This window comes from Siniperca chuatsi, linkage group LG24 (genome assembly GCF_020085105.1).
Source record: "Siniperca chuatsi isolate FFG_IHB_CAS linkage group LG24, ASM2008510v1, whole genome shotgun sequence".
Lineage (NCBI taxonomy): Eukaryota > Metazoa > Chordata > Actinopteri > Centrarchiformes > Sinipercidae > Siniperca > Siniperca chuatsi.
Window position 1 is genome coordinate 18,647,723 of NC_058065.1, and position 27,130 is coordinate 18,674,852.

General features: G+C 41.1%; 1 protein-coding gene and 1 long non-coding RNA gene across 3 annotated transcripts in view; one reads left to right on the forward strand and one right to left on the reverse strand.

The window, feature by feature from the left end:
* Nucleotides 1-718: 718 nt before the first annotated feature.
* LOC122872321 (chloride intracellular channel protein 4) overlaps nucleotides 719-27,130 on the forward strand; it is a 39,727-nt gene continuing 13,315 nt past the window's right edge. The window contains exon 1 of one of the 2 annotated variants that reach the window (XM_044188402.1): nucleotides 719-3,845. In XM_044188402.1, coding sequence (XP_044044337.1) covers nucleotides 1,338-3,845 — 2,508 coding nt within the window. In that variant the 5' untranslated portion in view covers nucleotides 719-1,337. Of the gene's footprint in view, nucleotides 3,846-10,537; nucleotides 10,833-27,130 lie in introns of those variants that run through there. The other variant, XM_044188403.1, reaches the window with a different exon arrangement.
* Nucleotides 13,551-22,212, reverse strand: LOC122872322. Its single transcript, XR_006377077.1, has 3 exons — nucleotides 21,665-22,212; nucleotides 15,790-15,989; nucleotides 13,551-14,047 (listed from the first exon to the last, which is right to left on the reverse strand). It is a non-coding gene; the product is annotated as an uncharacterized LOC122872322 (long non-coding RNA).

The window sequence follows — 27,130 nt, forward strand, 5'->3', positions numbered from 1 at the left end:
AGAAACTAATCATTCTCAATGGGGAGAAATTTGGGGTTTGAACCACTGATCTTCCAATTAGTGGGTAACCTGCTCTACCTCTAAGCCACCCCAATGAGAGGCTCTACTTATTACAGGTTTTATTACATTATGCAGATGTCACTGTACAAAAATAATTTATAGTATGTGTTACTAATCATGATCCATTGGTCGGATTAAAGTTAAGAACTTGCAGAATGTTTATGTTTAGGGATCATTGTTCTGTAATGGCTAGTGCAATCAGTGAGCAACAGCATAGTTCCATATTGTGTCAATGTAATTATTATACAAGCTTACACAATCACTTTCCAAATTAGTATAGAAATAGAAGAGAAAACTTCAGTATGTCACTTTGAAGGGTATATGAGACTGAAATTTGATGTGTTATATGTGTGTGCTTCTGTGTCTGTCTGGTGTAAGTATGTGTTCTGTATGTAATGTGTGTGTGTGTGTGTGTGTGTGTGTGTAATGAACTTCAACTTAAGTGGTGCTGGTCCCTGGGTGGCAGAGGGGTTTAAGTTCCTGGTCATGTGGGGATCAGCCTCCATTTAATCCTCTGGGGAGAGAGGGCGAGTGAGAGAGAGAGAGAGAGAGAGAGAGAGAGAGAGAGAGAGAGAGAGAGAGAGAGAGAAAGAGAGAGAGAGAGAGAGCGAGAGAGAGAGAGAGAGATTGTATTTATTGATGTCTAACTCTGCTTAAGACTGATTCGAGAGCACCATAGCCACAAGCAAAGACTAAAAAGAGCAGGTACTTATAAACCCTAAACCTGTACACCTGACTAATATATATAGCCTTATGATCTTTGGAGGTGAAATCTCAGAATCTGGATTTTATTTCCTTTGCCTGGAAATTTGGAACTTTCCGGGAATCCTACAGGCCTTTTACGATCTTCAATATCTTTGCTTTCAAGAGCTTTGTAAACATTCTGATATCTATCTCGGAACCACTCTGGGAACCTGGACTCATCCAAAAATCATCCTTCACATAGCACCTAGGAGCTGTTCCAGGGTTTGAGTTTTCTTGTGACCTTGGAAACACTTTCTTCCCACACCTAGCCTCTTGCCTTTGACCATCAGAAACACTGTGAGATCCTTTTTGAATATTTTTATTTTACAATCTTTGGAACCTTTCCTCCCTTTTGGACCTAATCTGGAAACTAGTACCATTCTGCAATCTTAGTCTTAGTACCTTCAAAATCTGTCTTTGACCATTTCTGGAATAGTGGGCCCAAACTAAAAACTTGACATCTTGTGGAACTACACACAGATCCTGGATAATTCTTCATAAGTAAGTGTCCCATCATTTCCTCAACTTCCCCAATGGCTCAGTCAGGCTCCTGCCCAAACCCAGACCTGTCAAACAGCACCATTGTCCACAGTCAACCAGGTATTTGTTCAGACCTGGATACCCAGAGAGGAAGAGAGGATGAGGACGGAGAAGAGGAAGATGAGGAGGTGGAACTAGCCGAGGAGGTAGGGGAGGATGTTTTGATGATGGCTGAAGCAGGAGAGGGGCAAGCTGAAGGAAAAAGCAGAGAGCAGAGTGAAAGGGAGGAAGTGCGGATTATACAGGTGGCCCTGTTACCAAATGGAGTAATAAGTGAGGGGGAGGGAGGAGGTGAAAGCCTGGAGGAAAACGGGGAGGGAGTAGAAGTGGGGGATGAAGAGCACCAAATGATGGATGAACAGACAAGAGAGAAAGAGGGTGAAGGCAAGAGTGAGGAAGAGTCAAAAGACACAAAGACAGTGATTCAAAATCCATGTCACTTTTCAGCATTGATAGGGGTTAAGAAAGGTCACGAGCAGATATTTGACAGCAATGAAGAAAATGAAGAAGACAGAAATAAACAAGAGGGAGTGATAGCAAGGTCAGAGGTAAGGGAGGATAAGACCAATGATGGAGACAATGGGTTAGAAGAACACCAGGTAGTGTCCACTACTGATGATGCAGAGCATGTTCAGGACTCAGGTACTCTTGTAGAACAGTCAGGAGAGGGTACACAGTTGTCTACTGATGACACAGACATAATAGAAGTTGTTACTCTACCCACTAATGGTGAGGTAACAGAAAGCGCTGACAATCCAACAACAGATATGATCCCTGGTACCACAGGCATAAATGAACAAGACAACAATCAAGATAATGTATGCCAAACCTCAATGGTTAGCGCCAATGGCATACACTTCGATAAAATTTGCACAATCAAAGTGGTAGCCAATCATACCAACCAATTAACCAGTGAGAATAAAGATGAAATGAAAAACTGTGGTGAGAAGAACAACTCAAAATCCAGCAAACAGGAAGTTGAGCCCATTAATAATAACATCACATGGCAACAGAAGGATTGCATAGTGGCAAAGGTTGAGGATGAGGGACCCAAGAAGTTTGTGAAAGATGCAATGTTCACTTCTGATGTTCTAGACATAGGGGGTGAAGCAAATCAGAAGTCAGAGCAACCAGACTTGGCCTTTGTACACTCTGCAGAACAGTCACAGACAGAAGGAGGGATTGAGGAAACAAGAAAGGTAGGGATAAACCAGCAGGAGCAAGATGAAGAGCAAATGCGACAGGTTGGGGTTAATACTCTAACAGTGATGGATGGAGGAGGACAGAGTACAGAAGAGGAGGGGAAGACAGGTGATAATGTTTTTAGAGAGTCAATGGGTGAGGAAGCGCACAGAGGACAAGGTGATCTAGAAATGCAAGAAGAGAAGATTGTTCAAGTTGAACACCAGGCTAAGGTAGATCTTCAAGAAACAGTACTGCAGTGTGTGGAGGAGGTACCTTTAGACACACAGCAAGATGTGGATTTGGACCAGGTCGAGGAGGCCTTTGAACTGGAGGAAGGGGGTGAAGTTGAACCTGATAAGCCAGGAACTGAGGTCACATTAGAGGAGAACATTACAACAGAGGAGGGAGGTGATTTGCAAGAACGTCCGTTGCAGCTCCTCAAAGAAGCAGGGACAGATTGGGTAGAAAACTTGAGAGAACAGTTAAGACAGCAGGCCCTTGTAGAAGACGAGAAGGGAGGAGGAGCAGAAGAAGCAATGGAGGGAGAGTTAGAGATGGCGGAAGAACCTGTGACTGTTTTAGATGATGAGATTGAAGAGATAGAGGAGAGTCTGACTAGCGAACTTGAAGAACAAAAGCCTGGCACCACTGTCGAGACAAAGGATGAAGACGATCAAGAACTGCAAGGAGAGATGGTTGAACCCGGTAAAGAGAATGATTCAAAACAGAAAGATGAAAAAGGAGAGGTAGAGTTGGATAAAAATGGAAGAGTTAAAGGACTGAAGCAAGCAATGGAGAATGGGATCTTGTGTCCTGAGCAGCAGCTGCTCAGGAAAGATGAATGGGGGACAGCAAGAGTCCTGTCAATCAGGAGAAAAGATAATGACTGGATAAAGAAAGATCAATCAGAGGAAGAGAGAGCAGCAGACATGAAAGCTTGGAGGAAAGAACTGAGGCCTGTGAATAAAGACATCTTGGAATCTGAGAGGGGCAGAAAAGAATGGTTGAAGAAGGAATCATCGCCATCATCAGAAGATAAAAGTCCGCCAAGGAAGGAGGACTGGATAAAGGAGCTGAAGTCAATGATCAAAGACGAATCCCTGCCCAAAAAGAGGGATGAGCAGCTGAAGAAAAAGCGAGTGGTGCTGTTGGAGGATGGCCATTCGTACATCCCCCAGCGGGAGGAGATGACCGAGGAGAAGAGAGACGAGGTGAAACTTATCTCCCATAGGAGGGTGGGGAGCCCTTTACCTCCTGTTTGCAGGAACAGCAGCACACCCCAAGACCAGGACTATGAGATCTCACTCTATGTCAAGGTAATTAACCATGTGAACCAACACATACTGTACACATACTGTATGTCCACCCTGAGTCTATAACTGAGAAAAACGAGGGTTCCTCCATGGTTCCTTGGTCAAGGTAACAGACCATAATGGTTTTAATGGTTCTAGCACTGTAAAATGACCTTATGGAGCTGTATCTATATTGACTGAAAACATAAGTCATACTCAAATCCAAACACAGCTTTGCAATTAAATTAAATATATAAATGACAGCAATAAAGAGACAATAGCAAAAAGATGACAATTTTAATCTAGTGAGTTCAACCTAAGGCTGTGTTCAGGCTGACAATAGTACTGCATCAAAAAACACAACTTCCTTGTTCATTTCAAAGAGACCACTGCATTAGTTGAGCAGGAGTCCAGATGCAGTGGTCTCTGGCAAAAATGTTAAACCTCAACTTTTGCTACAGTGCCATTCAACATCATCCAGCAATTCATTGTGTTGGCCAATTGAATACCCACATTTCTGGTAGTTTACTTTGTAGAGTGAAGGTGATACGTCTACTGTTTACCATGCATAATGGAGGATGAAATGCATGTCACGTTGATAACATTTCAGTTGTAAATTCCTGTCTAATAGTATTATAGATAGTTGTGCAGTATTTTGATGTTTGATAAGCCTGTAAACTCAATCTATTGACATCCATAGCACACATAGAATGCGTCATACAAAGAGAAGAAGTAGTCAAGATAGCAGTAGTCGAGATGTGCCGATTCAGGGGGCACATGTGATAAAATAGCTGCTTTTGTGAAGAGTTGACGCACATTTGGAAATAGAACAGTGGCGTACACTGATGAGTTTTCGTATATCAACCCATAATGAAGCACACCAAGATGCTGATTCCTGGTTTGTGTTCCATCGTCTCACTGGTACCTGAAGCAACCAATACAGTTGCTTCTATTTTTTTAAAAAAAGGAGTTAACACTGACACAGAAACAAACTTAAATTGGCTCCATGCAAGATTCACATTGATTTGTATTGTACTGAATGTATTGAAGCCCTGTGATGACTGGCGACTTGTCCAGTGTGTACCCCCTCTTTCGGCCAATATCAGCTGGGATCTGCTCTAGCCCCCCACGACCAAAGGATAAGCGGGTATAGCTACTAGATGGAAGGATGGATAAATGTATTGCATCAGTGTAATCCATTAGGATTACACTTAGGCCAATGGAATCTTAGTATTTTTTGGACAGAACACAGACAGACACAGATTTGGGCCAACTGCAGCTGAGTGGTAGTGCACTTGCATGTTCTGGCAATAAGAGGCCCAAATGTGAGCTGGCTCCATATATGGCTGCCTTAAGGCCAAGTCTTTGAGAAATGTAGACTTGGGCCAGTTTGGGCTGAGAAACAAAATGTTCCAATTAGCAGCACATGAACAGCTCTGGATCCGTTTTGGAGCATCATTCATCAGGAGCCTGGCATGACTGGCAAACACAAACGCCAGATTTATACCGCTGTTGAGCCAAGCCATTTTGGCTTTGGGGGTATGGACATAAGCCCAGTCAAGCAGTCCCGTGGCATGCCTGTTGGTAAAAAAAGAGCTGCCCCACACAATCATGGCAAGCAAAGTCACTGTAACTCACAACAGAGCAAAGCAACACAATGCAAAAGACATTTAACCATTGAAACTAAATACTGTCTTACTAATATTTTATGTATTTTTTGCATAATATTTTTGTTAGATGGCTCCCTTTGATGCTTGCTATTTTTTCTGACAAGCATTTATCCACTCCAAATTGTGCTGTTTAGTATGTTTTGTCTGTATATGTTTTGTCTAAGTAGTATTAACTTTGTCAACCGATTATAACATGAATATTTAACTTTATCCTTTCACATTAGCCAAAAACATCCATCCAGGTAGTTATGACTTTTTTATTGTTGTGTACCATAGTTTTCTGGGTAGAGGAGTAAGAAATAAACAATATAATTGAACATGTAACTGACAGCTAATTTTAACAACAGCAATTTAAACAATTCCACCTAACACTCTGTTAGCTATAAGCTCGATAGCTAGATAGCTAGATAGATAGCTAGATAGCTAGCTAGATAGATAGATAGATAGATAGATAGATAGCTAGATAGCTAGATAGATAGATAGCTAGATAGCTAGATAGCTAGATAGATAGATAGATAGATAGATAGATAGATAGATAGCTAGATAGCTAGATAGATAGATAGCTAGATAGCTAGATAGATAGATAGATAGATAGCTAGATAGCTAGATAGATAGCTAGATAGATAGATAGATAGATAGATAGATAGATAGATAGATAGTTATCCCCGGATGGAAATTCGCATATAGCAGCAGTACACGAACGAACCACACGGTACAAAGAATAGTGCAAAAATAAGTGTCAAACGCAAACTTACATAAAAGTAAAAAAGTATGCCCTTTAATTAATTATAGAAAAAATAACGCGTCAGTTAACGCAGATTAATCACGCTCTATGATGCCCCTTGACCCCATACGTCACTGAACATATAACTGTCCACAGTAGCTTTGTAAACATGATGGAAGCAGATGACAAAACGTTGCTTGGCCCGGTGATGCAGTAATGAATTTTTGTACCATCGGAGTACTTCAAGCCTGAAATATCACCTCAGCGAGCTCGGACTGAGTAAGTATACCTGTGACATATTAACCAACTCAGTCACTAAATGGATTGCAATGGACTGCTGGCCAATTTCGGTAGTAGAGGGCAGGAGGTTAACAGAGGCTTTACAGATTGCGTCCTGCTGCTTCTTATGGCAAATATTGATACATGCAATTAATTGCTTGACAGCCCTACTACCAATATCAAAAAAGGTGGCTGTTTTTGCTGACAGTTAATACTTAAAAAAAGTATTGGTATGGGCACAAATATACATTTACTATATCCAGGACTTAAAGGGACAGTTCATGCCAAAACTGCATGTGCTTAAACTTTACTAATCATTTACATGTCAAACCTGCACACACGTACACACACAGGAGGTCAATTTTGCCTGGTTCAGCAGCACATTCCTAACTGAGGTGAGAGTAAAAGAGGGCAGCCTACTGACGGCCAGCAGAGAGGTTTAACGCCAAGGAAAAATGCACTAATATCTGTGAGCTGCTTGACACATACACACAACAAGCTTGTTCTCCATGGGAGCTCACATTCAAACAATGGCTTCCTTTGTCAGGGACTCTGTTGGCAGCACAGATTGAGGTAGATGGAAATATTATGGAAAGGTTAAAGCGTCCTTCTGTGTCGCTGGACTCAGTGGCATTCGAGGTATACAAGTTCGACTGGCTTTATTCACCCCCACTGAGACAACGGGCCAACCAGTCAATAAAGGTCTGGAGAGGATTTCATTAAGTAGTTCTTTCAAAATTACATGATGACAATACACCAGATTAATTATTTAGATTTTGACTTGAAATACAGTACATTTATTTTCTGTTATTGTCTTGTATGACACTCAGAAGCTAGTTTTAGGGCACCAATGACTGAACAGTTCTATGCTGCTGCCAGTAGCATGCAGGGTTAATCTCTACATTCTCTCTCTGTAAGCTGATTAGCCTGCTGTTTGGTGCTGAGAGCTCTGGCCACAGCGTTGTTGGAAACAACACATACTCACCTCAAACTAAATCCTGCATGTGCATTGTCTTTAATAGTTAGGAATCAATCTCAACCTGGACCAAGGTTTGACTGATAAAGGTTTACTGGGTTTTTGATTTATAGGGCTGATATAGGGCATCTATTAAAATCGGATCTGTTCCACTCACTGCGGTCCACTGCTGACCTGTTGACCCGAGCTGTCCCGTCTACTTACACTCCTACTCAGCCTCACTCCCTACCTGGCCCCCCTTCCTGTGGACTTGAATGATGTAAACAACCTTTACTGACTTTACTGACATGGACCTACTTTCTGTGACTCATGTCTTTGGGCTAATTTTATTGCACTTTTTAATTTGATCTTGTTATTTAAAACCATCACACATGTTGGGTTTCTGATATTTTTTGACCAAATGTACTGTATTTCAATCAAGAAAGAAACACAAGTTAACAAGAATGCAGAAACTTTATTTGATATGGACTTTAAAGACTTAAAGAAATGAGAATGATTTTTTATAACAACCAAAACAAATCGCAAGCTTTTTTTGGTGGCTAGTCAAACATTTCTTCATCGTGTAGGGTTCCACTGGGTAGGCTACTTTGTGTGCAAAATTTAATTGAAAGGCAACTGTTTCTACGAGTTCTGATTTAACACTAGAAGTGCCGTAAGCGGTCATTTTGACCGCTAGATTCCAAACTCTATAATCTCTAATGATAAATTGCCCAAATGGGAGATTAATGCATTTATTGTGTTAGGATGTCTTTTAAAAAACCATATAACACCAAAATATACATTTAGAAAAGTTTAATTATACATTTATCAATATTCATATCATCGGATATAGTAAACCGTAATTATTGCATACGCTATATTCACACCAGTGTCACCGACTCCCGCTTTGCCTTCAGCCCGTCGGTGATGCCCACGCTTGTGTGCACGGAGCTCAGAATACACACATTCTTCCTCGGCTTTCCCTGGTAGATGGTGAGCGTCCCATCTACACATTTAACACCTTTTGTGCTGAACAGCTCCGCTTACTCTTTTGCGGAGGGGGGCGACTCACGCTTAGTTTCCCCAGGGTGCCAACCAGGCTGGTCTTCTTGGCCTGTAAGGCAGTGGCCAGTTTCAGAGGAGTGAAGAAATTATCTGGTAATATTTCTTCCCTTCCCCAGGAATGGCTCCCCAGTTTCAGCTCCGCACTCTCTCCCACGAGCTGATCTTTGCTCTGCGTCTCCTCCGTCCCCAGAAACAGAGCCCCGTTCAGCATGGATTTTGAATTGACTTCCGCAGCTAGCCAGAATTGTCAGGTCATGAGCCGTCACCACGGTGCTGATGTGCCTCAGCCACAGTGCAGTCCCAGATGTGTTTCAGCATGCCATCGTCAAACACACACAAGAAGGCCATGAGTGCTGTGGGGCCAGCACAATAGAACAATAGAAAAGCGCGAAAGTCACTGCGGTCAATATGACCGTGCATGGCTGAAATAGGTAAAAATGATCAGATTTTCTTTGCCTTTTGTGTAATTTATATAAAACCTATTGTAAATAAAAATACAAACACTTAGGAAAAGTCAGGTACCAGCAAGATTGTATTTTTTTATTCAACAAAGTTATTGCACATATAAATTTCAAAACGGTCAAAATGGCCGTCGTGGCCGTTCTAGTGTTAAGCTAACAACCTGCTTTACTCTTAATTGCATTGTACATCTCAATGGTTTCTCTGGGGCTTCTCTCTCCTCTATTTTATTTAAGCTCTATATGCTCTTTCTCCTGATTAACTCTAATATATCCTGCAAAAGATTCTGAACGTAACTGTGATTATCAAAACTTTTGAGTTTAAGTGGTACAGCACCTCTCCACACTATTTTCTCTTCCTCTTCTCTTCTGCTTCTGACAAGTTACTCTGGGTTGAATTTACATCTAGTGGCAGCTTCATGTGTAATGCATCATCTAAAAAAGTCCACATTGAATGTACTCAGCATAGAAATAAAAGAGAGAAAACAAAGGAGACATCTCAGCTGCTGTGGGTGTGAAAAAGAGCTTTCCATCCCTGCTGCCACACACACTCACACTGGATACATTGTGTGTGTGTATGTGTGTGTGTGTTTGTGACGGAGCAGAGATTCCACTGCCACCCACTCCTCTGAAAAAAGAAGGAACTCACTGTTCTGTACCTCCCAACTTCACACAGACACTGACCTCATGTCAGATTATAATGTTTATGTAAGTTAAGGCTTGTTACTTAACGAATGTTAACGGTCAGTTAGCTAGCTTGTTAACAGGAAAATAAATTCACACAGTTTATTCAAAAGACACATTTTGCCAATTGACTCCTGTTTCATAACTATGCTTCTAAATACTGGATGAAACAACACAGCTAATAAGCCATTATAGCTTTCTGCATTACCTCTGACGTCAGCGCTGTCAAGACAGCTTGCTATTGGTCAAAGAACTGCAATTTGCCTGTCAAAGTTTACCAAAGTTGAACTTAACGTGAAACATTTGCATGGATTTACTTTACCCCACGAGTGGATTTGCTGATCGCAGGGATTCCATTGAAATGAATTGATTTTGTCCTGAAATGTTGTTGTTTAAATGTTGGTGTGACCGGGCCTTTATTCTAAAAGGAGCACCAGAAAGACAAACAATGATAAAAGACCAGTTGAACCAAAGCATAGAGTGTGTGTCACCAAAGGGGGTGCTAAAATCAAGAAATAGATCTTGTGTGTTATCATGTATATGTTCAGTACATGTTGAATATTGCCACATGATATCAGCTCCTGGCAACTTTGGCACTAAAAATGACTGGATCTGTATTGGTCTTAACCAAAACTGTAACCACTACAGACCTAACTACAACCCTTACCATAACCTCAAGCAGAAATGTCTTCACCCGGGGGCGCCCTGCTCACCTGGAAGAGCGCGTTCCACGTGTCAAGGCTGAGGAAATGTAATGCTTAGCTTTTGTCCCCATATGGCTTTTTAATCCCATACTGTGACTGTGTGCACAGATTTTTTAGCCCCAAAATGTGATTAATACACACACACACACACACACACTTTTTCACTTGAAACTGTGTTTAATATTTGTTCTGACAAAGAGGGATTGTGTGTGGAGGAGACACTGACATACCAGAGAAAACAGAAAAAACCAAACAAGCAGTCTGAGGAGCAGGCAGATGGACATAGAGTCAGATGGACACACGGACAGACAGACATGGTGCTGGTTGGCGGTTATCATGACTTTGTTGAAAGATTGAGCTTTCACTCAACATTTCAACCCATTTGGAATGCTGAACTGGATTGTTCACCATGTCCTGGTATGACACTGCAGTTAAAAAATTGGGCTTCCCAACCATTGAGCTGTTTGTAAAGGTAAGCAATTTATTTCAATTTTTTTTTAATTCAGTGTGTTTGTCAGGGACAGTGCATATTAATAAACATTACTGTAACTATGCCAGAGTTATCCAGAAGGCAAGGTGGTGTGACTAAAAGGAGCAGTTTAGCAGCATACAGGTTGTAAATTGACAGACATTTGATGAAGACAATGATGAAAGCATCCAAACTAATGCTGACAGATCTGGGCTTACAAGCCATGTTCTTAACTGTCTAGAAAAGGACCTGTAAGTGGTACGTTCCCTGATGTGGACTGGTACAGCATTCCATTCATGTGCTGCTTTAATTGAAAAGGCAGATTGACTAAAAACAGATTTAGTGGGGTAATGCAGTTTCCTTTTGTGTGTTATAATGTTAGAAACCTCTGCAAATCCTCCCCTTATTCTATTCACAGAAACAGTGTTTTTTAACAGTCACTGTCAATGCCTTTCAATTATTCATACAATATCCATGCATGGCACCTATAGTATGGTTGGGGTATGGTTAAGGTTAGGCAAATTAAGGCACATGGTTAAGGTTAAGAAAAGGTTGTGGTCATACTAAAGCTGCATTAATTGTTACATTAGCAAATTGCCTTCTGTCCACCTCAAAAATGTAAGTCCAATATTCACTCTCCTTTTAGCTCTGGTTTGGTCTCCACCAACTCCTGAGGAAAATATCTGGCTCCTTAGCTCCTAAATGTTTACAAACACTTACAAACACTCTAAACACTTTTTTGTCTGTCTGCTGTTTGGTGCTGAGCAGGAAGTTTACAGTTGGTTTATCAGAACTGCCTGCTACTGCTGGGGTGAACCAAAAAGTGAATGTGCCATAAACACAAAATTATGAGCTAAAACAGACTAAAAAGTTCCGTAATGATGCAGAGTTGGGTCTGTTCATCACCACAAACAATCTCTTTCAATGTAGGCTTCACATAGTTATTTGATTGATTTTTGATATTGAAAATATTAATGAATGGAGCTTTAAATTATAAAAATGACCTTTTGACCACTATAGGATGGGATGTGAGACTGGTGCTGAACTTCTACCTTTTGAGTATGAAAGTTCATTGTTAACCTTTGGGAACCTAACACGGCAGCGGCGGATGGCCGCCCACCATTGAGTCTGGTTCTGTCCAAGGTTTCTGCCCAAGGAAGTTTTTCCTTGCCACTGTCGCCAAATGCTTGCTCTAAAGAGAACGGTCTAGACCTGCTCTATAGGAAAAGTGCAATGAGATAACTTCTGTTATGAACTGGCGCTATATAATTACAACTGAATTGAATTGAACAGTAGTTTAACAGAATAACCTTAACTCAAGGTCCAATTACAAGCTTTTTTGGAGCTTTCAACTGCATCTCACAGCCTTCATCAGTGGATGGAATTTGCTCAGTTGTCATGAAGATGGTTCAGTTGTCATCATGTGACCCAAGTGTGGAACGTTGATAACAGGTGGTCATATGTGTGGGGAGATGGAAACCCCTGTCTTTGTTCAAAGATGGTCTCTGGTGTTGGATGTGAATCATAGACTGTATAAAAAATGGGCGTAGTCTCTGTGACGTCACCCATTGGTTTCTGATGAGCCATTGTGAAACTCAAAGTGGGCGGCTCCCGGTGGCTCCGGCCGTTGCCATCTTGGCAGTCCCTGACTCCAGCTAATCCAAAAATGGGCAAAGAGGTGAAGCTATGGCGGGCCGAATGAAGCCCGGTTGCTGAACCGCCTAGCGGCAAGTCATGTTTATTTCTGCTGTGAAGTTGGGCATTTTAACATGGGGATTGACTTGATTTTGGAGTCAGCCTCAAGTGGCCATTTGAGGAACTGCAGTTTTTGGCACTTCCGTGGTGGCTTCATTTTTCAACCCCGGAGGTTGCCGCTTGATGTGAATGTCCTCCTTGGTCTTGAGTCTCCACTGACTCCTGGTCCATGACCTTTGACCTTTTCCCTGTGTATGCTGGTGTTGTGACCTAGACCATGGAAACATAATAGGCCAAGCATTTATAGAAGGCAGACATATCTACTTTTATTTAATTTTTGTACAGTATTTAATTATTCTTTTTGTCAATCCTGTAATTTTATTCATACTGTTGCTTATACAGGAGTGTATTGTTGTTTTGACACAGTCGCGTCATCAGTCTGCGTGTGGCGCAGTTATTGAGTTGAGTTTGTGTTGTGTATGGTATGCGAGTTCTGGCTGCAAACTAAAAAAAACAAGCACACACAAAAAAATACAGCACTGAGGAGTATAAAGGTGCCAAACAGAAGACGGAGCCCTGTTTGTTTAAGAGTGCAACTTGGTGTTTCCTCTTTCACCACCACAAAGAAGCAACTGGAGATTGATGATGATTGCGACAACAGTAGTAATGACCGTGGCAGCTAGCCTAGCAGGCTAACTCCTCTAGACCATATTGAACAAAAAAGTAGTGAAGGTAAAAGTTTTCTATCGTGGCCAATCCACAAAAAATATAAAACAAAGGCAATGATGATTCCCAGTCTAAACAAATGGCACAACAGCATCACCTTGTGGGGAGGGAACAGCCCATCTGATTGGGGGTTACATAGTCCCAAAATTGTCAATAGGCTACCTATACTGTAAGGCAGGTGCAGGAAGTGGTACTGACCATCGTCACCTCCCCCCACCCCTTGAAGTGGATCCGTCCATCCATGTAATGTCAGTTTTATGATAAACGAGGGAAGCCAAATGCAGAGCACAGACTCAAAGGTTAGATGAACAATACAGGAATTTATTGCAAAAGATGAGGAATGGAGGATGAGAGGATGTGGGAGGACACCGGCTGGCCTTGGTGGAGGGTAAGGGGATGCAGGAAGTCCAAGCTGAGCCGAGCAGGGAGTGAAGGCAGAGTGGCAGGCAGGCGAGGCAAGAGGTCGATGTGCTAGTTAGTTGTTGTTAGTTGCAGGCAAAAACACGAGGAGCTAAACTCAGTATATTACTAATGCGGCTGACAGAGCTTCCTAGTACAGGCCTCAGGGAAGGGAAAAGACACTGGAAACACCTGAGGCTTGTACTATGAAGCAAGTTCAACATACCCAGGATATCTTTTTGTTATCTGGCTTCACTTACCCTAACAACCGCATTCAGGATAAGCAGTCACACGACAGTTGTTATCAACATGGTAAGTCAACCCAGGGTTTCCCAATTTGAGCACGTTCACATAAAAGGGGCTGTGTTTGCAGCATATGACCAATGCAAACATGTCCACTGGCAGCAGAGCAGCATATTTTACAAACAAAGAGCAAACTATAATGTTAGACAAGTACGAAGAAGTTAATCACATAATCCAGCTGAAAGCAACACAGTTGCAGCTGCCAAATGCAGGAAAGACAGCTGGCAAAAAAATCGCCAACTGTGTGAATTGCACCATCATTAGGGCACGAGTAGATGTAAGGTGTGTAAAAAATAAATACAAAAATATAATTCAAAGCGGTAAGTAGGCTCACTTTCATATCTTATAAGTACAAGTACAAAGCTTTAGTGCTTCATTCAGTCTCTATTGAAGCTGACAAATTAAGCAAGGCAAGTTTATCTGTATAGCACATTTCAATAACAAGGCAATCAAAGTGCTACATAAAACATGAAAGGCATCAAGACAAAATGTAAAAGCAACATGAAGGCAACATAAAAAGACATTTAAATACAATTAAAACCTGTTAAATAGAAAAAAGAGTAAAAGTTACAGTGCAGTGTAAGACATTAATCAAAAGCCTCAAATTTCTGTTTAATAAAAGGCAGTGGCAAACAGAAAAGTCTTCAGCCTTGATTTAAAAGAACTGAGAGTTGCAGCGGACCTGCAGTTTTCTGAGAGTTTGTCCCAGATTTGTTGTGAGATGAATGCAGCAAAATGTATCACCTCATGTCATGACCTGAAGACAGCCAGTGAAACCTGACAAACACAACTATGTGACTTATTTTTAAATTGTTTATTATTATTATTATTATTTTTTGTATATATCAGTCAACCTGGTGTGTAGGCCTATAATTTATCTGGTTTATTAAAACCTGACTAATATTATTTGATTTGTAAATAATTTAATAAATACCTTTTCTTATTATAACCATGTTATATATATGTTGCTATATATTGTTAATTTTTTAATTGTAATTCTGTAAATACTATTATTATTTGACCATTTTCAATAATTCCTTGCTCTTATACTGATACTGATACTCAGTGTGTGATGGAGGGTCTAATGTAGGAGCTAAATAGACAACCACCCAGACCCTCCACTGTCCAGGTACTGATACACACACACAGTATCAAAATTTCTCAAATTTAGAAAGCTTATCACAAGCCACCACCTGGTGACACTGTTACACATTTGTCTGAAGAGGATTTATTTATATGCACTTACAAGCCTTTAAGCTAAGCAATGGAGGTTTTTAGAATCAGTAAAGAGCTTTATTTAAAAGAGACTGGTGTCTGTATTATATTTGTATTTTTTTTGTTGATTATTTTTATATTGCATTTGTATATTCACCCATAACTCTTGTATTTGTATATTGACTAATGATCTGTGCACATTGGACTCCACTCTTGATAAAAATGTTTAAACTAAAGAGCTTTATTTCACCAAAGTTATGCACATGGCTTCCAAGACGGTTGCACGATATATTTTACATACATAAAAAAACACAAATGCTGTACTTGAATAAATGTATATTATTTTAAGTTTCAAATAATAAATGCAACAAAAATCTATATGCATATGTATCACAGTGCATATATACTGTATATTCCAAAGTAATGTAACACAACTGCTACACCTTGCTTTTTATTTGCATAACTGCTGTTATGCAAATAAAAACATTCAACTATCAAATAAAGAATAAAAGAAATGCTAAACATAACTTGCAGAGAACAGGCAAGATTTAGTCCCCAAGCAAAAACTGTATCTGTTCAATCTTTCATCCTACAGCAACAGTGCACAAATGCCCAAGTTTACCTTTGTTTCACAGAGTCTGCAGCATCAATGCGTTTTATTTACATAGAATTTCACTCCTTCCCAACTCCTGTCTTCAAGTGTCATTGGTGAAGTCTCAATGCACTGGGACACACTGGGCTTTCCCAGGAACCTTCCCAGACCTGATGTCGTCCTTGAGAGCTTTCTACACAGCCTGGATTTCTTTGTCAGTCCACTTCTTCCTGAATAAAAAAAGACAGTAACCTAATATTCTTCAGAAAGAGGAACATAAAGTTTGCATGCGGTTTGACATGACCAGCACGTAATGAGGCTATGATAACAACAGTTCCTGACTGTACTAGCAGTACACACAATACTAAAAGTACTAGTAGAACAACCTAGTAGTAGCACTAGCATAAGTATTTGGAGAAATAGTGTCAGTAATACCAGAAATAGAAATAGCAGTGGAAATATAAGTGATAGTTGAACGAAGACGAGATTTACCAACATTTACACTAGTAACAGAAATAACGGTAATAGCAGTAGTTGTTGCAGCACTTGTAGTACTACTTATAGAGCAATTAGTCTTATTGCTAGGATGTAAGAGGTAGTTGTTTGGAGGTTTCTATGTTTTTGCCATGATGTACTAGGTGGTTGCCTTAATATATCTATATGGTTGCCTGGATGCACTGTTTGCTAGGACACACTAGGTGGTTGTTAGAGTGTTACTATGTGGTTGCAATGGTGTAGAATGTGGTTGCTACTAAGGTGTTTGTAGTTGGTTGCTAGGGTGCTATTACGTGGTTGCTAGGGTGCATTACATGGTTGCTAGTGTTTTCTCTGTGGTTTCTAGGGTGTGCTAGTTGGTTGCTAAGGTGCCCTAGGTGCTTACTAGGGTATACCTGTTGCTAGGGCACATTACATGGTTGCTAGTGTTTTCTCTGTGGTTTCTAGGATGTGCTAGTTGGTTGCTAAGGTGCCCTAGGTGCTTACTAGGGTGTACCTGTTGCTAGGGCACATTACATGGTTGCTAGTGTTTTGTAGGTGGTTGCTAGGGTGCGCTAGGTGGTTGCTAAGGTGCGCTACATGGTTGCTAGCGTTTTCTAGGTGGTTGATAGGGTGCTGTCTCAAGCCTCCATTCACCTGATCTCTATCACTCTTATGGCATCCAGAAACCAGAGGAGGCTGAATCATTCATAAGCCCCTAGAGAAAACAGCTTAACTTTTGTTGTGCCTGATTTGCCAGAGACCTCCCCCCTCCAGTGACGTCTTTTCATCTAATTCTATTAGTTCAAATTGTTAAGTCAACTTTACATCAAGTATATGATTTAAAAGCAATGGTTTCTTGGTTTAGATACCTGCTGAACACTCAGCATCATTACATTATTCCCTTGGTCCACAAGGCTTTTAGTCCAGCTGTAGAAAAAATTGGACAAGTCATCAGAGTAAAAGATTATCTTTCTCTCCCCCCTGCGGTAACATTAGAGCACCGTAGAATGTAGTGTGGAGTTATAATATGCAGTGCGAGATTCGACTGGGTGCCATGACCTAAACCCAACAGGAAGTCGGCCATATTAAATTTAGTGTGGAATTTGATAGAAATCCATACGTGCCATACTTTAATGAACTCCTTCTAGGAGGTTAACCTGAACCACCTCAAATCTGGTATATAAAACATGTTCACGATGTTAAATTGTGAAGCTTTTGACTTTTCATTGAACAGCGTATCTGTGGTGTGGCGGGCAAATTTACATGTCTTGCTATGAAACAGGAAGTTGTTGTAACTTGAGTGTACATGGTTCAATCTGCCCCAAATTTTACATGCTGGATAAGAGTCCAGGCCTGAGAACATATATATGCCAATATTCAGTCGTAGTCATAGCGCCGCCTACTGACAACAAGAAGTCCGATTTACGTTAAATTTCAACAAAGTTGCCCTCGTGGTATGTTTCACCTAGATGTCCAAAATTATTATTATTATTCCCTCTCAATAATTGCCTACATACCTGATTATTGTGAAGATTATTGACCTGTATTATAGTGTATTATATTCTGATTTGCTTAGAACTTTTATCCCTGCGTGCACTGACGTGATAGTGAGCTGCTGTAACAAAATAGTTTCCCTTCGGGATCAATAAGTATTTCTGATTCTGATGATTCTGAAGATGAAGACGAAGAAGGAACAGCAACCTTTACAGTTCTGTCATTCTCATTTTCACTGTCCGATGCATCACTGTCTACAGCCATTTTCTCTGAGAAACACAGCAACCATATGGATAACTATTAGATAACACATAAAGCATTTTAAGAAACATTGCACAAAAGGGCAGAGGGAGAGGAGTAGGGCTGGAGCTGGGGCTGTGCTGCTAATATGAACACGTCCCTATACGATGCTAGAGGATATACTGTTGAATTTTAGCAGTTGATAAAATCTCTTTGGTAGCTGCCAAAAAATTCTCTATGGAGGGAATCCCCTGTGTGTAAATACAATTATTTAGTTATTTACACAGGCCTTACCTTCTGGATCAATGTTGATCTCATCAAGATTCATTCCTTTAATTTCAGCCAGCTGCCCTTGTTCCAGGGCCAGAAGAACTTTGCTGATCTTCACCAGCTGTAATGTTCCTTCAGGCAGCCTATAATACTGATGATGCACTTTGATGTCGTGGCCCAGTAAGTCAGCAAGCACATCCATTTCATTGTCCTTTAAGTTGAGAACCTTTGACTTGGTGTTCATGTGCTTCCTCAATTTAGTGGAGGATAATGCTTCTGGGTGGTTTGCCCAACAGCTTCGAGCAATCTGACGAATAACATCTGATCCTCTGAAGTTTGTGGTCTCCCAAACATGAACTGATTCTCATCAGGCACATCACTCCTTCCTTTGTGTGTCAAGATACTGGTGCATTTTCCTCACATCTTCAGCAAAGGGAAGAAGTTGTGGAGCATTCCATTTTGCTTTACTCAAATTCCTGAGGGCCTGGCATGACACACACTCACTCCATTTAGTGTCACAGATTTGTTTTAACACCTGCACATTGTGAATGGCATTCTCATCACCTGACATCATTGCTGCACATTCAACAATATTTGCTATTTTCTTGGGGTTTTGGCCTAACTTCAATGCCAATACCATGTTTTGTACGTGTTTGTTTCCTCATTCAAGCCTGCTTCTATCACATGAGGGAAATTAGCCGGTACAAAGAAATCTGACACTGTCTTCAACTGGCCATTTTTCTTTCTTTGGGGAATAGTCGCCCTATCTCATGCATATTCTGTCTGACATATTCATGGTTTGTGACATCGTGCCCATGCTTGATTGAAGAGGGGTTCCCCTAATTTCAGTAGGCTTTTCTCTTTGCGGACAACATTTGTTATCTCGTCTTCATGCATTTCAAGCACCAGTTTCCAAAATTGTCTATTCACATTGTCTGGAACTGGCTGAGCATATGCACAAAGGGCCTGGACTCTAGTTTTTCCTGGCTTTAAACCTTTGACTTTCTTTTGTAGGTGACATCTCTGCATGTGCCTCCATAGTGATTTCCTCTTGAGGTAAGCCTCACAGTTTACACAGTGCAGGTACTCTCTGGCTTTTACAAGTACACTGGATTGTTGATGCGGTATCATGATTCATTTTCCCTCTTTAAGCACCTTACTATTATGGGCACGGTTCTCTCTATTTCTCAATAAACTTAACTGTATTCTTCGATCTTTAGACCCCTTTGGAAATGTAATTGCTCTTGCTACTTCTGGTTTATCATTGTGTTTTGATTCAAAATGGCTAAGAGCAAAACACGCAGTAGAACTTTTTGTTGTACAGTCTGCTGCCATCTTCTTTCTTCTTTAGCATTGTTGGGACACCACAGATGCATTCATTCTTTTGGGCGATTTGTTAACAACTTTTGTTAGGAGACTGCATTCTCTTTTGTCCCACAATCCTGACAGCCATTGAACACAGCATTGGCCAGTCTGACCTGTGACCCGGATGTCACCAGGTCAATAAAAAGGTTAGCGAATATTGGTTCTGTCTCTTTCTCCTGGAATCCTTCACTGCGGCTGTGGCTGTGGCTGCCCCCCCTCTCGTTCGGCCTGCTCACCAGCAGACACCCACCTGAACCTTCTCCTCCTAGCTTTGCCATGTAATCTGCTCGGAGGAGAAACATGCAGCAGAACCGTCTCCTGATCTACCAAAGTGCTGCGAAGGCCTATTATATCACTGCAACAAAGTTTAGCGTAAATGGCTGCCACTCACAAAGCCACCAGCTACCTTCACATGCTAACAGGACCACTAAGCAAGAGAACACCAAGCTGTTAACTCTGTAAGGACAACCACAGGCGGAGTGACCGGCTTCCTCCGATCTCTACAAGTGGACACTGCACAGCAAAAGACGCTTCCACAGCAGAACCACAATTCTTCCCAGCTTGGCTCGTCTACAACACAGTAGCACCAAAGCCGCCTCTCTTTCCCTCCCAAAGACGGGTAACATAACAACTGGGCATAGCATAGAGTAACAGTGAATAGAGCTAAGCAAAGGACTGTTTAACTTTTGCACATGTGATGTTACTGATGTTACTGATGTGTTTTCATTGAGGTATATTGTTGTGATCTTCTCCTTGGTTAATGTGAGGTTATTATTGTAACCGTAGTTCTCAGCCACCACTAAGATGATGTTAGTTTATGTTATGCTCCACACAGAGAGTCTGTGCATACTAACTAACTCCTTTTAACTTGGCACCATTATCCTAAACAGATCATACACATACACCTCTAGTTTTGTCCTCAAACACAACCACACACACAAGCTACCGCTGCACATATTTCTTTGTTTATGACCACGTAGGTTAATGCTCATGCACGCGAGACATACGGAGGCAGAACAAAGAAACATAGACACCTTTTGGGGTGCACCCAGACCTGCGTGCGCGCACACACACACACACACACACACACAGTTGTTCTAAATACACTAAACTACTGCTCTGTAGTTTAGTGTATTTAGAGTTAGTCTTCATATTGTGTGTTTTTGCTCTGTTGATCTGTTGCTTTTGTATAAATATGCTGGTTTCTTTAATGTTGCACAAGAATAAGTCATTTGCCAACCTCTTCTATGGGGTCCTGTGAAATATGATAGCTATAATAGCTTGGAAAATAGCGATATGGGAGACTGAATTTGATGAGTTTACTGTTCATCAGACCACAAATGAGACAAGAATTTGCTAGCTAGCGTGCTATTTCCTAACTGTATGTTCAGTGGGTGTCTTGTGTTGAGTAATGGGAAATGTTAATTCTGAAGGACTATGAGTTAACAGTTTGAGTCAAGCATAGAGGCTGTATTATGTGTATTGTTAGCTTATAATTTAGAAAGTTATAACTGGCAGGTGAGAAATTTCTTCATCATAATAATAACTTTAGCCTATAAAGCTAGCTGTTAAAGTGACAGGAAGTTTTCTCTTTTCTTAGCTTATTGAAATGCAATCAGTTCAAAGGCCTTTAGTAATGTTAACTTATTGGCATGAGAGAACTGAATGAACGTAATTCAGCTACCTGCTCATACTGAGGACGTCTGGCAGGCTGTAAAAAATGTGTGTGAGAAGCAAGAATTAACGTTCGATTATTAGATATTGTTTAGTATATTCTAACTTTAAACCGTGGTGAATTAACATAAACAGATCAATTACCTCAGCTCTGTGTAACTGTGTGATCACTGTGTGTCATCTTTGAAAAGTGCTATTTTCCAAACTACTGTAAGTAGCTGTTGTCACAGCCTGTCATGTTCTCACCAGCCAGTAGTCACACTCACCTGTCATTAACCTCACACATCGCACTCTCTCATCTGAGCACTAATCCCAGTCACCTGTCACTCATTACACACCTGCACTTAATCATCACTCCACTCCCCTATAAAACACCATCCCTCACCTCAGTCAGTGTCCGGTCTCGTTTGTAGTAGGACAGATCTTTGTATCCAGCCATCACTACGTCTCGGACTCCTACCTCGCATCTGCAAGTGTCTTCCCTTCTCCTGAGTTTCCTGATTCCTGTCCAGTCTCCAGTTTCCAGTCTCCAGTGTGTGTCGCTACTCCCCCAGATCTCCAGCTAAGCTAGCCAAAGGATGGTATAAGTACCATCTCCTCGTTAGCTGTTTACATCGTGTGCAATAAAAACTCTATCCGTATCATCTTGGTGTCTCCGGTCTGCTCAGTCCGTAACAGCTGTCATATTCTGCGGGACCCACTTGAATGCGTTTTCCATGGGAACGCAGCTGTCGAGGCTTTCGTCATACTGAAGTGGGCGCGGTTTCATCTAACAGGGTATCTGCACATTTTTAAGTACAAATGTAATGACTTTTAAGACCTTTTTAATACCTCTAAACAGAAAAAATAATACCATCACCACGGCAAAAAAAATCAACAAACTAGACTACAGTATACACCATGAGTTTTATTGAATTTGAATAACTGAAATATTCAGTGCACATTAGCTAACATAACTACCATCTCATTAATGAAAATAAAACTGTATAGCGGTAGTCTGATGAATGGAAGCTGAAGGCTTTGCCAGAGCAGCAGTGGTGGTATTCAGATCCTTTACTTAAGTAAAAGTACTAATTCCACACTGTGAAAATACTCCATTACAAGTAAAAGTTCTGCATTTAAAACCTTACTGAAGTAAAAGTATTTAAGTATTATCAGCTAAATGTACTTAAAGTAGCAAAGTAAAAGTACTCATTGTGTAGTAAAATGTTTCCTGTCAGTATTTTCCTATTATATCTGATGTTTCTGGATTAATATTACTGCTGCATTAATGTGTATGTTGCATTTTACTGCTGTAGATGTTTAAGGTGTTAAGGAATTTCTAGAGTGGAGCATATGGAAAACAATATGGAAAACAATGAACACATATTATCATCTATTTGGTTAACCCTGAAAAAAATTTTTTGTCATTGAAGGCTTTACACAAGAGCAGTCTCAGTACTGTGGTGTGCTCGAAATCCTGACTGGAAGACATCAAAACAGCTTTTTAATGCCAACAAGTTGTTCAGCTGTTGAAAAACAGCTTTTTCAATGATTTTACTTAAAAACAGGAGGTTTGATATGGGCCTATAATTGTTCATTAGTGACGTGTTTAGATTGTTCTTTTTCAAGAGTGGCTTGATAACTGCAGTTTTCAGGGCCTGTGGGAAGATACCTAAGAGAAGAGACATGTTGACAATTTGTAGAAAGTTTGAGGCCATGCAATTAGACACATTTTTGATAAAGCCTGCTGGCAAAATATCAAGACAGCAAGAGGAAGATTTCAGATGTTGTATAATGTCCTCCAAGTTTTTATGGTTGGTAGATCAAAATGTGTCATGCTATTTGAATTGATACAGGGACAATACATATCCTGTACCTGAAATGGAGGCACTGACTGCCTGTCTAATTTTCTGAATTTTGTCAGTGAAGAAGGAGGCAAATTTCTTGCAGCCCCGGTGGATAGAAGTTCAGAGGCTACTGACACAGGAGGGTTTGTTAGCCTGTCGACAGTAGCAAACAAGGCACGTGCATTATTGTTTTTGGCGATGACGTCAGAGAAGAAGGACCACCTTGCATTTCTCAGTTCTAAATTATAAATGTGAAGTCTCTCTTTATAGATGTCATAATGAACCTGGAGATTTGTTTTGCAACATCAGTCACCACAACCTTAGAAATGTTCAGACCCTTGGAGATGATTAAGTCCAGAGTGAGCCCCTTGTTGTGTGTGGGCTCTGTCACTTGCTGAGTCAGTCCATACAAACACAAAACAGTTCTTTAGTCCCTCTGTCCTGTTGTTAACATGGATGTTAAAATCACCAACAATGACTAGACAGTCAAAGTCAATACAGACTATAGACAGCAGTTCAGTAATGTCATCAAAAAAGTTTGCAATTTATTTAGGTGGCCTGTAGATATTTAGAAATATAGCTCGAGAAGACGAAGAAGCAAATTTCCATAAGACATCTTCTTCCTTTGGAGGGAATCATTATACAAAATTCTTATGCATGCTAGCTTCGCTCATAAAACTGAAGTTGGGTGGGGTAGACTCGATAAGAATAGCTGCACTGTAAAAACATGAAATTAAGATTGTGCTCAATAATAAAATCATTAAATGTTTTTCCTGCCAATGACCTGACATTTAACAAAGCTAGTTTTAGTGTGTTAAAAGCATTATCTGCATTTTTGCGGCAGGTTGTGGCTGAGTAATATTTGGTAAATTTGATAAATTTGCAGAATCAGTGCTTCCTGTTTGATTCACCATTCTTTTTCTATTACCTATCAAGACAGGAATTGAGAAACCCAGTTTATATACGTCTGCAGCTGCTTTTATCTGGATCAAACAGTCATAACGTGCAAATACACATAACTTTATGCCCATGGTAATAGCAAAGGTATGTCTTTGTGAAACTTTAAAGTTTTTTGTAACCGAATAATCACAATTAGAAGTCAAAGAAGTGTTTATAATTAATATATCCACAGGATCTTCTATGAATGGTGATGCCATTGTCCAAGAGAATTGATTGGTCAGTAGGCGGTGCTTTTATAGCGTTGATCTCTTACCTCGAACATAACCTGCTCCGGAGCAGGTTAGGTGTGCACCATAAACTACCACGGCGATGTGCCACTGTTATAACCACCGACTTAAGACTGAAAACCCAGGGTTAATCCTGAATTTACCTCGCTAACCCCGAATTCTGCTTCATAGTACAGGCCTCAGGAAAGACTGGGGTTATGGCACTAACAGTCAAAGGTCAAGGGAGAAATAATCAAGACAGAACACAGAACGAGCAGAGTTCGAATTGAACCAATACATTGGACTTTGATGATATGGTGGATGATTTTGTAAGAAGCAGAGCCTGTTCAGACGAAAATTGCCAGGGCCGAATTTTGTTCTCAGTCTGGGACCCACCAGTGGGCCTAAGTCATCTGTCAGAAGACAAATGACAGCGTTAGAGCAAATGCTCAGAGAAAAGTCTGACATCTTTGCAAAGGATGACTGAGACTCAGAGTGTATCCAAGACTTAAAGATGGACATATAACTAAGAGATAATGTCCCTGTACAAAAATGCATACAACACAATCCCTGAACACCTCTACTAAAAAGTAAAAACTCACATACAAGATTTACTAAATAGATGCTCTAGTATGTGTCAGGGAGAAAGACGAGAGTCTTTGCTTGTACATAGACTACAGACATGGGAACTGAATGGGAAAACATTGCCTGATCATCATCCAATCCCCAGGATACAAGAAATCCTGGAAAACCTGGGAGGCAATTCCTGGTTCACAGTGTTGGACCAGGGAAAGGCTTATCACCAGGGTTTCATGAGCGAGGGAAGCAGACTCTGAACCACATTCATTACACCATGGGGGCTCTATAAATACGTCAGAATCCCATTTGGTCTCACCAACACACCAGCTGCCTGTCAGCGCTACATGGAAGGATATGTTGGAGCACAGAAGTCCAGGCTTGGGCCTAGGAATGAGACTCAAAATAAGTCACTGGAGAAGATCAGAGTTCAATGCAGTAGAGGTTATTCTTTCACAAGAGATAAACCAGAGTCCAGTACCGGTACTCAACTACATACCAACCTCTGCACACTGTCTTTTATAGCTCAAAAATGTCCCAACTTTGCTGTTGGATTCTCCACCTATTTTTCTAAGAATAATCCAACTTTTCAAGAAACAGTGGTCTTCTTCTTTTCCTTTTGGCTGTTCCCTTTCAGGGATCGCCACAGCGAATCATGTGCCGCCATCTAACCCTGTCCTCTGCATCCTCTTCACTCACACCAATTAACTTCATGTCCTCTCTCACTACATCCATAAATCTCCTCTTTGGTCTTCCTCTAGACCTCCTGCCTGGCAGCTCCAACCTCAGCATCCTTCTACCAATATATTCACAGTCTCTCCTCTGAACATGTCCAAACCACCTCAATCTGGCCTCTCTGACTTAATCTCCGAAACATCTAACATGAGCTGTCCCTCTGATGTACTCATTCCTGATCCTGTCCATCCTTGTCACTCCCAAAGAGAACCTCAACATCTTAAGCTCTGCTACCTCCAGCTCTGCCTCTTGTCTTTTCTTCAGTGCCACTGTCTCTAAGCTGTACAACATCGCTGGTCTCACCACCGTCTTGAACACCTTTCCTTTCATTCTTGCTGATACTCTTTTATCACACAACACACCTGACACTTTTCTCCACCCGTTCCAACCTGCTTGCACTCACCTCTTCACCTCTTTCCCACAGTCTCCATTGCTCTGAACCGTTGACCCTAAGTACTTAAAGTCCTGCACCTTCTTCACCTCTGCTCCCTGTAACCTCACAGTTCCACCTGGGTCCCTCTCATTGACACACATGTATTCTGTCTTACTGCGGCTAAGCTTCATTCCTCTGTTTTCCAGAGCAGACCTCCATCTCTCTAGATTTTCCTCCACCTGCTCCCTGCTCTCACTACAAATCACAATGTCATCCGCAAACATCATAGTCCATGGAGATTCCTGTCTAACCTCATCTGTCAGCCTGTCCATCACCAGAGCAAACAAGAAGGGGCTCAGGGCCGATCCTTGATGCAGACCCACCTCCACCTTGAACTCCTCTGTCACACCTACAGCACACCTCACCACGGTCTTACAGCTCTCATACATGTCCTGCACCACTCTAACATACTTCTCTGCCACTCCAGACTTCCTCATACAATACCACAGCTCCTCTCTCGGCACCCTGTCATACGCTTTCTCTAAATCTACAAAGACACAATGCAACTCCCTATGACCTTCTCTGTACTTCTCCATCAGCATCCTCAAAGCAAATACTGCATCTGTTGTACTCTTTCTAGGCATGAACCCATATTGCTGCTCACAAATGCTCACCTCTGCCCTTAGCCTAGATTCCACTACTCTTTCCCACAACTTCATTGTATGGCTCATCAGCTTTATTCCTCTGTAGTTGCCACAGCTCTGCACATCTCCCTTGTTCTTAAAAATTGGCACCAGTACACTTCTCCTCCAATCCTCGGGCATCCTCTCACTCTCCAAGATCTTGTTAAACATACTAGTCAGAAACTCTACTGCCACCTCTCCTAGACACTTCCATACCTCCACAGGTATGTCATCAAGACCAACTGCCTTTCCACTTTCAACGTCCTCCTCACTTCACTCTGCTAATCTTTGCTACTTCCTGCTCCACACCAGTCACCTCTTCTGCAATCACTATTTCACACAGGGCCATGTAGGTTTGGATTTTGTTTTCTTTTAATTATAACAAGCTTCATTTAAAAACTGCATTTTGTGTTTACTTGTCTTATCTTTAACTAATATTTAAATTTGAAACATTTAAGTTTGACAAAAAAAAAAAAATCAGGAAGGGGC